Consider the following 18427-nt stretch of genomic DNA (forward strand, 5'->3'; position numbering starts at 1 on the left):
ACATAAAGGATCTCAGTCACAATATTTAAGTACGGGCTAAAAACTCACCGATTTAGTCTGTGCTACCATGAGCTGTAGTCTATATGTGGTCAGACAGCCACAGCCCTAGTGCTGCAGACCTTCCTTAATGTCATTCCTCATTGTTCAGCCACTGTGAAAGCCACCTGACTCTGATGGGCTGGGTTGATTTGAGTCCTCCTTCATGAGTGCACACATTCTCCACTTCTCTCCCAGTGGTTATGCTGCTGTAGCTTGTAACAGGTGAGCATATGTGTCCATGATGCTGCCTCTGAGCTTTTTTGTCTGTTATTGCTCTTAAAAACTGTGGTGGGTGTGCTTTAACTGTATGTATGCATTGTCTGCTGCCATCCAAAATACCCCTGGGGCATTGCCCAGAATTCCCTTCTGATGATTGACATACACGTAATTAGTGATGTTCTTTGTGAATTGTTGAAAGACACAAAGAAATGAAATGAAACAAGTGTAATCAGCTTTATTTGCATACAGATAGAATTTTCCCAGTGAAATGTATATGCATATCACAAATTAATTATTCACAAATACCCACTGCCCACTGTTTACATTTGCTTGCCAGCACAGTTAAGTGCATTTTCATGCAGGGGTAGGCGGTTTGTGAATTGCATATATTTTTCCTGACTCTTACACTTGCATATGTCATGACAATCCAGACTCGAAGCATGACAGCAGCAGTGGGTAGCCAGATATGCCTTGGACAGCATTGATCTCTGGTACATCCCTAGTGCAAATAACAGCTGATGCTTTCAGCTGTGATCCTTTTCCTTGGTTAGTCCGCAGAAGTCTTATTCAAGAACACTGGAAGAGGCTCACTGAAGAACCTGAAGACAGAGGATCAGATTGGGTGTAAGAGGCTCTCTGGCTGAAAGTACAGAACCAAAGAGAGAACAGAAAATACAACCATGAGTGTGTCACCTCTTCAAATGCTCAAATTTCAAACAACAAAACAGATGTTCAAGCTATCTTGGGTCTTCACACTTATTGGGACAAAGTGACAGAGAGCAAAGCAATTCATTTAAGTCACCATGATCAGCAGCTACAACCTCTGAGTCAAGAAATGCTACCAGTCTTTAACACTACGACAACTTCAAGACCACAATTAACCAAATGCCTTCACCTTTAAAGTCATGCTATTCTTCAATCAGAGGAGAAGACCTTCCAGATGAGAACGATATGATATGGATTCCAAAGAACTGATACTGTTGAAGCAATGTGTTAAACCCAGAATCATGAATGTACAGAAATGAAGGACCCAATATGTAGAAAGAAGAGACTTGAAATAGTCTTGTCTGTGAGCTTGATGCATGAGGCCATGAGTGGAATTCATGACTTAGAAGAACATCAATGACAAGGGAGAACACCTCAACTCTCAAGACAAATATTCTTCTGGCCGGGTCTGGAGAGAAATGTGAAAAAGTACATCTGTTACTGTAAAAGGAGTGTCCATGCAAAGACCACAACCTGCAACGTAGGCACCACTGGAAAGTATTAAGACCGTTGGTTCCAAGGAACTGATCTGCATTGATTTTTGGTCATCTGTAGAAAAACACAAGAGTTCTGCTAAGTCTAAGTTGTAAGATGGCTCACGATTTCCCATGCAGAGGTCAAAGTAAACATAATGCCAAAAAATTGTTGGACAACATCTATGTGTGTGGCTTCCAAGGGAGAATGAGGGTGGAAAATTGAAATCAAATTGATCTCAACTGCTGCAATTATCTGGAGTTACACACCACTGTTCATCATCATATGGGCAATGGGGAAACCAAGAAGTGTAATATAACTTTTGGTGTTACCACTAAAAGCCAGTGAAGATTGTCTATAGGATAACATTTGCCTGTATTGAAACCATCACTGCAAATTCTCAAAAACCCCTTTGTGACAGACTTTAGTTCTCATTCAAAGACACTCCTCTCAGACTTGACCGAGGCAGCCAACATTGCACAGGAACAGGCCGGTGAAGAACAACGGCAAACAAGACAGTGAAGGGGCATCACTCAATGAGGGAGATTGAGTGTTTCTGGTAAACAAAGGAGAAAGCAGTAAAAGAAAGCTGGCTCTAGCTAACAAATGGGAAGCAGGGGTGTATACAGTGATTGCTGAAAATGCTCAGATTCCCATCTATAGGATCTCAGATTGACCAGTGAACACAAGGGTGGTATACAAGAATTTACTTTTATGTGTCACATCCTTACCTGTTGAGATGTCCCTCAGATGAATCTCATGAAATCCTTTCTGAAAAAGGAACTTTGTGGACCTTTGACGATCATGCAAGATCTTGTCAGTGACCTGGAAAGGGAGACTGCTTTGGATCATACAAGCTCTTATCTCATCTTGATCTGGGCAGAATAAAGACGACCTTGCAGTGACCCTGGCAGTGACCTTGTAGGGCAAATCCATTGAAGATTCAGAGGACTCTCTTTTCTTGGACTAACACGTGAGTCGATTGGACTGTGGATAAGGGACAAGCTGGACAAACACCAAATGACTAGCTTTGACATCTCAAGATCAATCCAAAATTCCTTCTGATTCAAACAGTCCACTCATTGATCCATAGTTGGCCCACATGACTTATTATGACAGTGTTCAGTTGTCCTAACCCAGACAGGAATCAATTGGTCTGGATCCAGTTGTAACAAGGGCAGGAAGGGTGATGAGGTCACTGAATTAACTGACAGAAAAAAAAAAATTAACTGGTTCAGAGACCTTTCACACTGTGTACTAATGAGGTGGTCAATGGGGAAGAGTATATCATTAACACATGATGAATTATTTTCTGTTTTTTTATAAACAATGCATGAAATTATGTATGAAACTCTAATAATATAAATGAGAATAGCCATCCTATTTTGTCTTTACAAGAAAATATTTCTGTTTATTTGTTAAGGTGTATAATGTTACATGAAAAACCCTGAATGACACTAATATCATTAGCATCTAAGTTAGCACTACAGTTGTTTTTTGTGACCTTGTGGCCTCTTTGTTTGCTGATGATACCAGGTATACAGAAGTATACTACAACTACCTCTTTGCTTGTCATCCTGCCTGTGGCATCAAACCCACACAACTAATCCAGAATGCAGCTGCACATCTTCTCTACAAACGTCCCTAAATGCAGTCAAGTTATACCCCTCCTCGTCTCACTTCATTGGCTTCCTGTTACCACTCGCACCAAGTTCAAACCTTTGGTGCTGGCATACAGGACAATGAATGGGACAGCCCCCTCATACCTACAATCAATCTTCAAACGTATGTTCTTCCAAAATCACTGCACTCTGCAGCCATGTCCCACCTTGACAGGGTCTCTCCTCTCAGCCACGATCCCTGTCTGTACTGGTCCCTCATTGGTGGAATGATCTCCCCACAGGGGTCAGAGCAGTGGAAACAGTGGCCATCTTCCAACTCAGACTGAAGACCCCCCCCCCCTCCTCAGACTGAATCTTGGTTCCACCTTGATCCCCACCCCCATAACACCTGCTACTTGTATTACTTGCTGTTTTATTTAATGTTTAAAATCACAATGTGTTTTGGATTTTGTGATCTACTGACTGATGTATGGTAGTATAGTTGGCTTCCCTTGTCTACTCAGGTTTCACAAGTTAACTTATGGTAGGGCTTGAATAGTATTACTCTCACACTCACTGGTCTGGCAGTGTTGTTAACCTGGTCTGACACTTGCTCATTCAGCTTGAATGCACACACTTCTGTTCTTGTGCTGGATGTTGCTCTGGATAAGAACACCCACTAAATGCAATGTAATGTAATGCAATGTAAGTAGATAAAATGTTTGACATTGACATACATTTAAATAAGCCAGCTAGCAACAGTAGTCAGCAAGATGATGTTGGTGAAATACAGTTAAATGCAATGATGTGAAGTTTGTCTAATAGTTCATCTATTTATATACGTTCTAAAATGTTTATCATATTACTATTCAATCAACTATACAATTAACTGAGTTGGGTAAACTCCATTCGAAATACAATGGTTATCCACACTTAAGAGAAAACACATACAGGTGGTGTCAAATGTCAGATGAGATTTGAATTTCACTTTACAATCGATTGTTACACTGTATGTTAATGCATTTATATTACACTGAAAGTAATAATACTGTTATATTGTCCTGAAAAGAATTTATGTATTATGTTTTGTTTTGAAAATTGTATCTTTATAGGCAGAACTCAATTAACTGACTGAAAAATTTCTCAGAACGGGCAGTGTATTCTGTGGTATGAGATTCTTCATTTTTGTGCCAATGTTACCCGTGACTAATGAATAAACGCTTATCTGGAAAAAAAAAAAGAAAGAAAGAAAGAAAACACGGTTGATGATTCCGTCCACAAGTGGCAGAACACAACGCACCCATACATTCAGGAAGACCGGCTGCATGTGGACGTAGGCGCATGTCCAACAGCAGAAATGGAGGAGAGCGGAGTATTCTTCCTAAGTAGCCACTAGATGGTGCGGTGCGCCTTATTTCCTCCGTCGAATAAAACAGCTTCCAGTAGGTGCAGTGCCAATTACAATGGCTGGAGGCAGTGTGCCTCCCTTATTGTTAGGGTAACAAACTCGATGTGGATCTGCCGCTAGTTTCAATGTAATCCTGTATTCACAGGCAGTCGGTCCGACATGGCGACGATGAAGAAGCCTCGCTTTGCAACAAGCCGCATCTGATTTGCCGAGCGTTGCGACTGAAATTCGCGAGGGGGGAAAACTGTGTAACAACCCCGGGGAAATTTACACGTGGAAGATTTGCAGATTTTTCATTAAAGGTAAGGGAATCGACGCGGCGGATATTGCTGTTCCCAAGACAGCCGAGTACAAGTTGTTTGAGAGAACGATTAGTGCTAAGTCTTTGATCTGCAACTACCTGGGATTGCTCTCTATAGCGACCTTGCCGGTAATTGTAAATAATCGCTTTTGAAAGGGGTCGCTTCACTGCGTGGTTGGCATGTGATATGATACTATGATTGCCAATGTGTGTGTAGTTTCAGGAAAGCAAGGTGACCGTATTTTGCCGGTTCAAATTCCATTTAACGCGTAGCCATTCTGAACCACAAAATAGATTACCATAAAACGAAAGCGGCAAAGCAAACGAGGCACTTTGAATTCACGTCAATCGCAGGGATCACTAGGGTAAGTAAAAAGTCCGCAAAATGTGCGGTTGTATTCAAGCTAGGGAGACGTGACATGTCTTCTGGAAGGAGACATGCAGCTATAGACAGCAGATTAGCTCAAACCGCGTCAGTTTTTACTACTGTCTTACACTAACATGTCATTTTTTACCGCGTAAACCAAGACATTCAGGATTGAAAATAGCTCAAGTGAAGTATTAGCAGTTGTAGCTGGTACGGCTGCATCAGGTCGTTTGACGTTGTATCGGCAACGCCATGCGCGTCAGTGGGCAGTATTACAACCTCAGGTAAACGATTTGACACTGATAGTATGACTGTCCGTGACTGTAATGTAGAATATTAGTCGTTTTTCTTTACTATAGGTTATACGGCACACATAATATGTCTCTACACTTAAGTGGGTGTTACATGCTGAATATGAATAGCAATCTGAAATGCAGCGCCCGCCCTACGTGTAAGAAAGTTCCCAGCTTGCATGCAGAATAGTCTGTCCAGATAGTAACCTTGCAGATACATCTGTTACCACGCCGGTTTACTCTAGCCTACTGACATGTTAACGGGGGGATTACTCTGCTAACCTATATCCCAAGAAGGCGTTACTTAAAATATCCGCCGCATTTAGATTTTGTCGGTGTCTCCGGCCACTGTATTTCACTGGAGGTTACATATTCCTGGAAATTGCACGGATTTGGATACGTGGTTGGGGGAATTGTATCCAGTCAGTTGCGCAAGGTGATCCGAAAACATCGGCGTAGTCCATGTTTCTTTACCACAATATGACAATGTCATATATGTAGTATATGTATTCGCTTATACTAAGCGTGAAATGTGTTGTTTTGTGGTTACTATACCTAGTAATTCTTGGCTGGTGGGGACAGAAACAGGCTGTTTACGAGCTGCTTGTTATATTTTGGCGGCATTCACCGACATTTCCCCGTTACTGTTAAGTGTTATCACTGAAATAATTTCGTCGAAACGCAGTAAAGAATGCATAAACGAATGGGTGTTTTCACAGTAGTATTTCAACGTCCTGGTTTGCATGGAGGGGAACCCTAGGGTCGAAGGGTCAATTTCTCGTCACCATGGGGACAGTCCACTGTCTTCCTGGTTTCAGAAGTCCAAGTGATTTACATAGTGAGATAAAAATCCGTGCTACTGACCTTAAGCTAATGATCAGTTAAACTTATTTGATATTCAAATAGAATTTCGTATCATTTTATATGCACGTTGGCGAGATCTAATGTGCGGCTGAAATAAATCCATATATGTAGCCTAGTCATCAAAATAAACAATTTATTAAAATAATTAACGGGAACCAAATTCCCGGCTGAAAATGTCCTGGCCAACTCTTGGTGTGTGGTACCTGTGAATGTATAACGCACAGCTGAATTAGAAGATAGCTAGGAACATGAAACAATGGTGGTCGCACATTGTAATGTATAACCTGCTGTATGCAAGTGTAATGACATTTTGTAGTGCTTTTACGTCGAATATATTACGTCGTATACCCAGTCCATGGTCCTTCTCTTTAATGTTGATTAAATCATTTTAGCAGCTGCTTCTTTTGGTTCAGTTTCTCACAGCATTTAGACTGTGTGGATTAACCACAATGTTGTGCAAGAGATGTAAAAGCTCTCTAAATTTATTCACTTCTAAAATATTACAACATGTTGATCCGCAGAATTTGGGCCTGAAAGTCTGAGTGCTATTGCACTCACTCTTGTCCTGAGCTGCATCTGAAACTTATTGGATTAACCATGTGGACAGATCTTGTTCTTGTGTGCAGGACAGTTTGCCATTAGTTGTTTAATGTGTTGCCCCCTCAGTGGGATTGTTTAAACAGAGGAGACATTACTATTGCAATACTAGTACAGTTAAAGTGAGTTCCTGTACTGTGTTAATTTCAGTTTAAGCCTGAATTTCACTGGGTGGCAGTTTATGTTGGAGACATATAAGGATGTATTTCCTCCTTTTTATGTGTTTATGATCCACTGTTAATGAATAAATCCCTGGGGTTGTGTTGAATGATTTGAAATGGCTTACAGAGGAAGCAACATAATACTCTGAATTCTTTCTGCTGAAGAATTGTGAATGAATTCATGGCCATGGGAATGGCGAGACTTGGTGTGAGCAAAAGGGACAGGTTCAATATGCTGAGATTAAAAAGCATTCTGGCTGGAGAATGGAATTCCACTTAGTAACGGATAACCTAATGTGTTCCCGATTTATAGTGTAGTGCTTGGTTCTGTTTTGAATATGAAAAATGCTCAAAGTATTTGTCTTCTGTGTGGTTTTTTTTTTTTTTTTGGAAAACCACAGCAGAACTCGCCAGTGCTTTGGGCCAGATTTAAATCTTTCTCTTTCCTCACTGGAAAGAAAAACAGACCTTCCACATGTTGATGAGGAGTTTGCACTTTTGGGGGAAAAAAATGGGGGAAACAAGTGAAAAGTCGATTAGTATGTCATCCGTTTGGGATACTGCGTTAACTCCATGCTGACAGTGTGCACTAGTCGCTGTAGGGCTGCATTTTCTTCTTCCATTTGCACATTTGCATGTTGTTTCATGACAACAATGGCCGTCTGTCAGGCAATGGTGTCGGTGTGCTGGTGGGGTGTGTCCGCTTTGGCTAAACCTGGGTGAGGACGGGCATGGCCCCGAAACTGAACACGTCTCGCGGAGGCTGCAGGCTGCAGGACCCCCCCCCCCCCCCCTTTCCCGGAGACCTTCAGCTGGCCGCAATCAAAGCCAGCTGTGTAATTTGTAAGCGTGTGCCTTTTGTGGGGCTCGGCACTGAGGGAGCCTGTGCACGCCTGCTCCACAGTGGAGTCTGTGTTCCGACCTAAATGCCTAGCTCTCCCCGCACTCCCAGGCAGGCCAGGTCAAAGGCAGGTTAAAGCTCCAAAGTGAACAGAGAGCTGGGACGGACTCCCGCAAAGCTGGCCGGCCCTGCTCCTGGCTCCTGCTCCCTGTTTCAGATGTGGAATTCTGACCTGTGAGCTCTGGCCTTTCCCATTCAGCTGTCTCCCCTCTTTCTCTGCCAGATCTTCCCCCAGAATCCCCCCTCTAAAAACTATGGCGGAGACAGGATGGAGGCTTAACTGCCCAGTGCCAGCCTTCTGAGTGTTGGAGACATACTAGTGGATCCGCTTATTCATGAGCTGGGGGGGGGGCATGAAAGGCTGAGCATTGCCCAAAATAAATCTCTACCTTTGGACGGGTCCGCTCGCGCGTCAGCCAAGGTTTCCCGCGCTCTTTTGTCTTCAGCGAGCTGAAAGCTATGCGGTCCAGGTGCCAGGGAAATCAGCGGGTTGAAGCCGCTGGAAAAGAGGCCAGGCCGCACGGACAGGCCCAGGCCCTGCGCGAAGCAGGAGTGCCCCCATCGGATCCTCACTACGCCGGGAAGTGAGGCGGCGTGCCAGCTGCTTTGACGGGGGCGCTGCTCGCCCTTTATTTATTTTTATTTTATTTTTTTTTGGAAGAGCTGTTTGCCCGCCGGGTTCCAGCAAATTATCTCATCATCATCTCATCACCTCATCATTGCTGTGAAAGAACAGCCTAATCTGTTACAGCACATTTAACGCAGGTGCTGCTCTTGTGTTTGATGCCGGGACTCGTCGCAAACGCTAAATATTTAGGGTTGTTTTCACGGAATAAGACGCTTCCGCTCACGTTGGAGCAGAATCGATTTGCGCCCTCTTTGGATCAGGGTGCCTTTTGTCCCCATTAGGAAATGGACTGGTGGCGATGGAGAATTGAGTTTTTCATGAGCAAGACATGACCGTTTACCTGAGTGCTTTTAATAGACTGTTAGACTACGCTCTCTAAATATAGATGTCATGCTCATGCTTACAGATAATTAAAGGTCATCTTTGATCTCTCGGGATTTAGGGGGTACTGAGCATTTATTGATCATGCTTGTAAGGACCACCTGCTTGCTATGTTCAGCTAAACACTTTCCCTGTGTTTCATTTACACGTGCTTGGCTTTTAACTTAATTTGAACAAAGTAACAGTTAAATTCAAAATTTTATTATATGTGTGTGTGCATGTGTGCTTATTTGGTCAATGGTCATAGTTGTATCAAAAGTAAACACTGCGAGTAAATGTTAGGAAGCAGTTGAAAGCACTGCGCTGCAATGATCATGGTTAATACCCTCAAGCACAGTTCAGTCAAGCCCGTGTGAGTGAGTTTGGATTGCATGCTACTGCTGTTACAGGGGCGAGTGGAACAGGTTAGGGAGAGCACCAAAGACGCCATACCTCTCTCCATGTCTCCCATGAAGACTTCCGTATCAGTTAGCAATCAGTATTCCAGACTTCTTTGCCAGCATTTACTGAATTTGGTCGATGGCCAGGAAGACTAACCCAGAAAAGCAGAGCAGCGGGCCACAAAGGAGCAGTCGACAGGGTGACCAATGTGCTTCGTCCTCTTTTTGGAGGCAGAGAGAGGCCGTTCTGGTGATCTTCCTCTTCTCCCCACCTGCAGCTCGAGCATGGGTTCAGAACGAAGGGTGGTGTTTAACTGAAGCTTCAGTGCGCTCTTTGTGTTTATTAGTTGCTGATCAACTGGGTGGTTGGGAAACCTGCACAAACACCTAAGGACTGAGCTGTCACCCTTCCACATTTCACTTTCATTAGAAGTCTGACTGCAATCAAATGCAGGCTGAAGAATTTTCATGGGAAGTGACACTCACTAGAAGATAAAAGCCGACCTACTGTAAATGCAGCACGACGAGTGGAACGTGTATATATATTTCTGCCTCAGGCACATTACCATGTAAAGGTTGTGTTCACAGTCAAAATGGTACAGTAGTTGTACAGGAAATGATAAAGGTGTTGATTCTAGCCAAGGAGTGTCTTCCTGTCTTCCTCTTTAATCTGAAATGGCAAGTTTTTCTATCTGTCACAGAGGCTTTCTGTGATAAACATTGGAGGCGGTTTTTGTTGAGGGTTATTTTTCTCTGGAGAGCACTGAGTTTAAATGAGCTGTTAAACAACTCACGTTCGTGTTTAGGAAGGCAGATCTCAAAATTTAGGATTAATTAAAGACATAATTTGTTCTGTTGTAACAATGTAGTTGGTTGAGAGAAATAACGTTTTAGTACGCCTCATATTACAAACAGAAGTTATTGGCACTGGCGTGTATTTTTAATCTCTCGTAAGTTTTTACTAAATCTCTGAGGACAGTTTCTCATCTGCATTCATTTCAGGGTAAATAGCTCTGTACAGTCTGTGTGGAGGACAGCGGGCTGGGTATAAATTTAGCAAACCATTAATTGTGGAGGTGTATGTGTGTAGCAGGTTGTTGCTTTTTTTTCCCACAGACTTATTTTCGTGTTCGTCTCACTGACCTGGTTTACCTGGTTTCCAGAGGGAAGGGCACAGAGAGGATATTAAGGTGGTCACAGTGGAGGTCATTGTGATGGGCCTTTTACATAGTACTTTGATTCACTTTAGTGAGCCAGTCCCATTGGTGTACCTTAGTAGATCTATGGGTTTCATGTAAACCAGGGCAGTTTGTCCGGTGTATGTGAAACCCATAGGTGTACCAGGGAATAATGATCTTGGAGCACTTGGAGGTGACCCACTGTGCAAGCTTGCTTATGTCATTTGATACTAAGCAGAAAGTGCTCCCGCACGAAGTTTGACACACAAAGGATTGTGAGTACTTAGCTGTCAGAGATGAGCAAGTTTTTGGAACATATAAAGTTAGGGGAAACATAAATGGCTTGTAAAAACAGGTGCATTGTATGCGGTGTGATATTAGAGTGCCACTATGGTGGTTAAGGAACACAGCTTGGTGCACAAAGCTTGCAGGGTCCCTTCCCAGATGTAGATGCACTATTTATGTTCCCTTGAGCAAGGAATCTGACCTTAATAGCTCTGAATTGCTCTCTGAAATGCCGGTGGAAATGTTGTGTCTGTTTGTTATTCACAGTGCATTAGTGAAATGCATTATAGTAGTTGTAACACTGGGGGTGTCTTTGTCGTGTCATCTGTAATGGAGGTTTGTTGTGAAAAGTGGCACGTAGTTGCTAGCAGTGAAAGTCCTGATGAGGCTAGAGGGTGTCCCAGAGCATCACTTAATCCGCAGCAGGGTGACGGGAACAGTGATCGATTTGGTGTCGCAGCCAGAGATTTGTGATCTGGAACTAGGATTGGGAGAGGAATTAAAAGACCTCTTTTTGTATTTATTCAGTGAAAAGCCCGAGGGCCTGGACAGAGAGGTTGAGAGAGTGTTTTTCCTCTACCTCTCTGTCTGTGCAAGGGAACATGTCTGCTCTCGGTAAGCTGGAGGCCTCGGCCTACCTGCCCATTTACTGGAACCTGCAGGGAGGGAGTGCCGTTTTCCCACAATGCCCCTGGCGCTGCATGCAGGTGTGGGTTTTTAAAAGCCATTTGCTCAAGTTGAGGTGAGCCATTACGGGAACTGTTCAAGAACACCGGTTGTGATGTGTTGAATATTCAGCGTGCGTGCCCAATGCGCCGATCTCACATTTATGCTGTAAACAGACGGCTTTATTTCCTGGTCAGGCCTGATAAAGGAGGCAGACAAAGGCCAGATGACTGCGCATTGTGGCAATCACTCGCTCAGCGCCGTCCCACATGCGCTCTTTTATCACCATAATCAATGCTTTCATTTTCAAAGGAGGCAGATACTGACAGGCTGGAACATACTGTCACTGTGTGAGAGCCTGTTTGTATTTAGATGTGCTGCTGTCCTGCTGGTGTGTGTTTATTTCACACCAGCCCATTAACAGCAGTGGCTAGTTCTTAGCGCTGCACATAGCACACTCACTGGTTCGCAGTGTCCTCCTCGTTTTGCGTTAGCGTTAGCATCTGTTGCATGCATTCCTTCAACTGCATTTGACTCATCGCCTCTAAACGTAATCATTATCGATATGGAATAGGTTTTGCGGGGTGGTGATGGGGACAGTCTCCAAAGTGATATCCCGCAGTGGCTACCACTGCACACTGTGTCAAAAGAGGCGTAATTGAAGAAACTCGCAGCAGCGTCCCAATGTCTGTGCTTCACTTTTTAGTCGGATGGTCAAAGTCCCAAGGGGGCTTGGCTTCTTTTTTGCCTGCTGTCTCTTAGTCCCCCAATGCACTACTCCCTGGTTTAATGAATACATTAATTTGTATGCATTTGTCAAATTGTAGTTGCCATGAAATATTTCCCAAGTGTAGGGCACAAGTGTGATCTTACTCTTAACTGAGTGATGGCTATGCTAAATAAATCATTATGAACAGAAGCTGGAGAAAAATCAACACACACACAGTTCTGATGTTTAGTCAGCAGGGTTTGTATGGGTAAAATACCAAGGCCTGTAGAAATAGTACATTTCCAGAATTTAGATTCTTTTGAGTTGAGTGACACAATCCAACAGAGTATTGGATTTCTGCGAAAGTCTATTCACTTAGTTTAGACATCAGCTCTCTTTTGGCATTCAGCTTCACTCTTGCCTGCAACATTGAGCAAGCCTAATATCTTGGGAGGGCCAGAACAGTAAATCTCACATTAAGCACGCAAGTCTTTGAAGGGTTCTGCTGACTCTCGACGTTTTTTGGATGGGGGAGTTGAATTCCCCTCACTATGAGGTTCTGGGATTCTTGTTCCACTGTTTTTCCTCAGTATGCGAGATGGCATTTGTGACTCTGAGCAGGCCGCTGCCACCCCCCCCGAAACACCCCCACTCTCAAAGGCCCTCACTGTTGCCATGAAGGTTCCCGGGATGACATCACCACCATGGAATGTGTAGTAAACACTGTGATCTTCTACCAGCCCGCTGGAGGGGCTGGGTCATCCCACAGGGAATGATTCTGCTGCAAGGCCAGCCGGCGGGCGCTACCTGGGTGCACTCTGAGGTTATGTTGCAGTCTCCGTGTCACGGCCAGAGGCGGTGTGGCAAGCGCAAGCCTGAACAAGCCCAGTGGGCAGTGAGGAACCTGAGGAAATTCCCACATGTTCACAGAATTTATTTTTATTGGTTTCTTCCCTGTTTCTAGAGGGCTCGACTGTTGACATGATGCGTTTTCCAGATTCTGAAAAGCCTTTGTACAATCCCTGTTCTGTCCAGTCGATTGCATTTCCAGTCTGGGCTCATTTGGAAAGAGAGGAGGCTGGATGTTATTGATTTTGTAGCTGCTGTTGGTGCTGCTGCTGCCTGGACGCTCATCTCTAAGGCTGTTCTGTTGCCTGCTGCAAAGCAGATATCGACACGTTGTCAAAAAGTGGCCTGGAGTTTGAAAGCTAGTTTAAGAGAGTTCAACTTTCTCCTCCTTTGTAACATCTCACTATAAAAATAAAACTTTCACCTCAGACACTTGACAGAAAGTTCCCTGACTCTGGAAAAATTACCTTCAGCGTTCAACTGTTGAAGGCCTGCCCTGGCTGCAGTTTCTGCTGTGGCAGATGTTTTGTAATTGCTTGTGATTAGTAATTACAGAACAATTGTTTCTAATTGTAGTGATTTGAGTTCTATTTTACGCTTCATTGTTAATGCTAAAACTGAACATTCAGCAAATTATCTGTTACTTCATTAAATTGACCGTGAACTGCTGTAAGTCTGCTGATCCATTATTTTTTAGACTAGATTCCAAAATATTTTGTCTGTTAATGTTTATATGTAAGTGATAAGTGATTTAGATAAGTTAGGTAAATGTTTTTGAAGATTTTTTGGCTAAAATTCAAAACCAGCAAGGGGTTGTCTTGGTCTGGCATGAAGCTATAAGTATTCATCTTATTATTTTTATCTATCCCTGTAGCCACAAGTCAGAGGCAACGCTATGGTAATGTTTTGGAGCCCTTTCACATTTGACATTAAGGATCCGGCCTGTCACCATCTAATATTTTATTTAGTTGCAAAACTAGTCGTTTGCTGCCACTTGCTGTATTGACATGCGGGTTGATTGCCCCGGCGGTGCAGTAAACAATGTTTCTTCGGGTTAAGTTGAGGGGCAGTGTGCTATGGAAGGACCTCTTGCCTCATCATAGTTCATAGTCCAACCATTAGCAACCAGTGTAACTGGTAGTTAGGTAGATAGCTGTTAAAATGGTCTGACAGATTTCGATATGTTTCTGCATTAATAATCAGTAGTTCTCTCCTGTCGGTATTGGAAAAATGAGATGAAGAAATGAGGGATGGTGGACTATGCCTTGCCCACAATGGTCTTTCTAGCTCCCAATGGGCTTTCATTTGAGGGGGGTTTCACATCAGCAATGAGTGACTGTGTTCTGAGCTCAAAAGGATAAGCATTTGAACTCTGTGGGTTAGATGTGAAAGGGCTCCCCAGATGATTTGGTGCCTACTCACTGTCACGTGGGTCTTTGCCACACCCCCTTTGCTGGGGAAAAGAGTTGTGCTTCTTTTCACTCCTCTGGCTTTTATTCTGAAATTGCACTCTTTCCTTTCATATCAAGCTCTCTTTGTGCCACAGATAATTTTGTCCACAGATCCAGGAATAGATGCCCCTTCCCTAGCTTTCATGGCATCCTAATTGTCTCTGAGATATGGCCTAGCTCTTTTTCGGTCTAGATTCTCAAATTGCCATGGCAACAGTCCTTCTGTGCAGTAAATAGGCCGTCACTGGCAGCATTTCTGAGCCCCACCTCTCTTTAGATGCTCGTTTGTGAAACTCGGTCCAGCACCTTGGAAATCAATCAAGGTGACAAATTAACAAAGGCTGAATTAATTGCGCCTCCCAACGGTAACATTCCTACCAACTGGTTTGTTGAGAGTGAAACTGTTTCCATTCCTAATGATGTAGAATTGCAAAAGCGCCAGCTGGTCTCTCCCACTTCTGGGTTTTGATTTTTCCCTGCTTTGTAATCCAGCCAGCCTCTGTTTCGTGTACATCTCAGATGAAAAGAGGTCTACCTTTCCTTCTGTCAGGGGTTCAGTTTGGTCTCCTGTGGCCAATTGACTTGGATCCGAAGCAGTCACATGGTTTCTCATGAAAATGTCATGTCTGGCAGGGAAGCTTGGACATCAAAAGGCGTCTGCAATCAGCATTGCATATGACCTTCATGTAATCAAAATAGTGATTGGCATGCAGCGACCGGGAAATAAGAGCTCATTAAATGTGAATGTTCTCCATTATCTTGGACAAACAAGAAGTAGCAAAACTAATCCGGTGTAACTAGAGCTGCAGTGATTGTTCAGTGATTGCTCGAATGCATTGATCGACAGAATCGTGAATGTTTGGATCGTCGCAGTCAGAGATGAAGGAGGGAGGGAGAGTGTGGATGTCTCTGTCCGTGTCTCTACTGACCGTGTCTCCTCCCCCGCCGCAGAGACGAGGCCGCCAGAGGGACAATGGCGGAGCCGGAGCCGAGATCGAGCGCCGGCCAGCGGCTGGGCGCTCAGGAGAGCTTTGGGATCAGCACCCTGGACCCGGGACACAGGCTGCCTGCCATGCCCCCGGGCCGACACGTCTCCGTCAGGGTCCACATGCTGGACGACACCGAGGAGGTCTTTGACATTTCGGTGAGTCTCACTTTGACGCCCTTGGGGGGGGGGGGGGGGGGGGGGGGTTGGTGCTGGTGCTGGTGCTGTGAGCGTGGTTGTGACTCGCATGGAGTCAAGATGGTGATTGGAAGGCAGTGAGTATGAAATGAAGGGCGCGCCCCAAGCAAACCAGAATGGAATTTCATCCTTTTAAAAGACACCCTCCACCACCACCCTCCCTCCACCACCAGCAAAAAAAAAAAGTAAAAAAGTTTTTGAAAGCATGAACTGAACTGCAAAAGGAAAAAGAGATAAAAAGACAAATTGAGCTTGGCTAATGCAGGGCTCTGTCATTGCGTTTATCTCCTTCCTTGCTATAAGGAGGGAATTTTATGCCGACGGCAGCCTGTTGTTACGGGAAACTGGTTGGCATGGCAACCGAATTAAACTTCAAGGTGCTCCTTGCATGAATGGGCCCAAAGAGCGATTAGTCTAATTGTGTAAGAATGCCGGGCACCCCGGCTCGAATGGCTTTTAATTTCATCTCCGGGCAGGGAGGTGTCAGGAGGGATGGAGAGGAGCGACCTGCGGTTTCTTTTGGTGAAGGACGCACAGTAGACAGGCCTGTTGCTGTGTGTTTTTTTTTTTTTTTTTTCCCTTGTATTAGCCGAGATTACCTTCTGGTCACATGGTCACTACAGGTCTGAATCACCTGTGCCCGTAGCAGGCTTGCAGGGCCTCTCGCCCGTTCATGCTGCTGATGTCATTGCCTTATCTGCTGTCAGCGCATTAGCTGAAGATGATCTCCCAAAGTGCTCAATGGCACACGTGTACGTCACAGGCTGCTGGGGAGGGAAGGTGTGAGGGCAGACCCGGCGGGGGGGGGTGGGGGGGGGTGGGGGGGCGCTCCTAGAGTTTGTCGTGGCCTCGCTCCAGATTGTATCTGTTTGGCTTCTGTTGGTGACCTGTGTGCTTGCTGTCCTGCTGTGCGCTCAGTGTGACCTGAGCCGTGAACTTGGAACTTTGGGCGGAATAGTGAGTGGTTACCATGGCACCAATGACTCTGGGTAGGAGAGATCCACCTGAATAAATCATGGCCAATAATGGGAGCTTCAGCGTGTTTGCTGCTACTTGATTACACTGCCTGTCTAACCAGCTTTTGAACAAAAATTTCTGTCCATCTATGATCGCTCCTTGAAGCGGTTAAAAAGCTGATATTTTACAGTGTTTCTCTCACAGTGTCATACTTCCATAATCACACATAGCCAACAAGCACACCAGCTGCTGAATTGCTGCATGTGAAAGCTAGCATATTAAGTGAACACTTTGGGGACTGTTAAGTGGTAAAAGATGAGGGGATCGGGGAATTGTTGTGAATTAGCAGGGACATTAACAAAGCAACAGGTTTTTTTTTCCACTGTGGCCTGGGAAGTGGTAAATGCACTGCAGGGAGTCAGGGAGCACAATGAACAGAATGGAGTCCATATTTCTCAGGATTTAAAGGTCTGTTTGGGCATGATGGCTTATCTGAAAGAGGCTGGGGACTTCCTGAAAGCCCCTGCACTCTGTGGCTGTGAGAGGGCCTGGCGAGCTCAGCTGTAGGACCGGGTAGTCAGTGGCAAGCCCTTGCCATCGAATGTGTGCGGGGGTTATGTTTATGCATTGGTCTGCCGATTTGATGCAAATAATGGGGTTGAGCATTGCACGGTCACGCTCCTGCTTATGTGCCTGAACTACTTCACCCTCACTCATCAGCTCACTCTCTTAGGTCAAACAAGCTAAATTTACTGTCTATCCCACGTACCCGCCTAAAGACCCGTGGCAATTGGGCTTTCGAGGCCCTTGCACCTAAACTATGGAATGCTCTGCCCACACCCTTAAGGTCTGCTGATTCTGTGGATTCTTTTAAAAGGCAGCTAAAGACACATCTGTTTAGACAGGCGTTTGTGTAATTTGTATACACCAGGTCTGCATTTTATGTATTTATTGTGTATTGTGTATTTTTTATTATGTATTGTGTTTTTTAGTTTTTAGCTTTGTTCTTTTTAAACACGTGGCTTGGGTGGTCATTTCGTCTTCTGTGTTTTTCTCTCTTATATTGTTTAATGTTCTTGTAAAGCACTTTGTGACTTATGTCTATAGCTCTGAAAAGAGCTATACAAATAAATTTTACTTACTTACTTGACTGAAAGAGTGAAGAGTGGATTTACGCCTGTAGTCAATAGCATTGTTTCAATGCACACATCATCTTTAAATTTACATATGACACCAGCCCACCTATACGCTGAAGAAGGTCTGTGACGGAAACAAGTTTGCTGTGTCTGTTTGTCTCATCTTAAAACCAGTAAGGTCTGTGTGACGGCAACAAGTTTGCTATATCTAGTAGTCTCATCTTAAAACCAGTAATATAATGTTTTCTTAAATACAAATAAATTTTCCCAGTTGTTGTGGGAGTGTATGTTGTTTCCATGAGATGTGTTACTAGATCTATTTTGCATGTGTGCATCCCAGTAAGCTTTAAATAAACCGCTAAAGAATGAGCTCTTTCCATTCTGCAGACACCTTCTGAATGTGCCGTCACACCCGTGTCGGCAAACTGACCCGCGGTGTCACTGTTCGCTGAAATATACATGGAGGACGAAGGGCGATCCTCTGACTGCTGAATATTTCAGCTCGTCACCTTGGAGGCATTCCGCCGACGGTTAAATCCACCCCCCTCCTCCACACACACACACACACACACACACACACACCCCTCAGCGGAAGAACTGGAATGCCTGCTTTAGTGCTGACGTGTTGGAGCAG

At 44.3% G+C, this 18427-nt stretch overlaps 1 protein-coding gene across 4 annotated transcripts in view; it reads left to right on the plus strand.

Moving 5' to 3' along the window:
• Positions 1-4625: 4625 nt before the first annotated feature.
• LOC118785533 (FERM, ARHGEF and pleckstrin domain-containing protein 1-like) overlaps positions 4626-18427 on the plus strand; it is a 93975-nt gene continuing 80173 nt past the window's right edge. For all 4 annotated transcript variants that reach the window (XM_036540254.1, XM_036540257.1, XM_036540255.1 and 1 more), the window contains exons 1-2: positions 4626-4808; positions 15469-15661. In XM_036540254.1, coding sequence (XP_036396147.1) covers positions 15491-15661 — 171 coding nt within the window. In that variant the 5' untranslated portion in view covers positions 4626-4808; positions 15469-15490. The remainder of the gene's footprint in view (positions 4809-15468; positions 15662-18427) is intronic.

This window comes from Megalops cyprinoides, chromosome 11 (assembly GCF_013368585.1).
Source record: "Megalops cyprinoides isolate fMegCyp1 chromosome 11, fMegCyp1.pri, whole genome shotgun sequence".
Lineage (NCBI taxonomy): Eukaryota > Metazoa > Chordata > Actinopteri > Elopiformes > Megalopidae > Megalops > Megalops cyprinoides.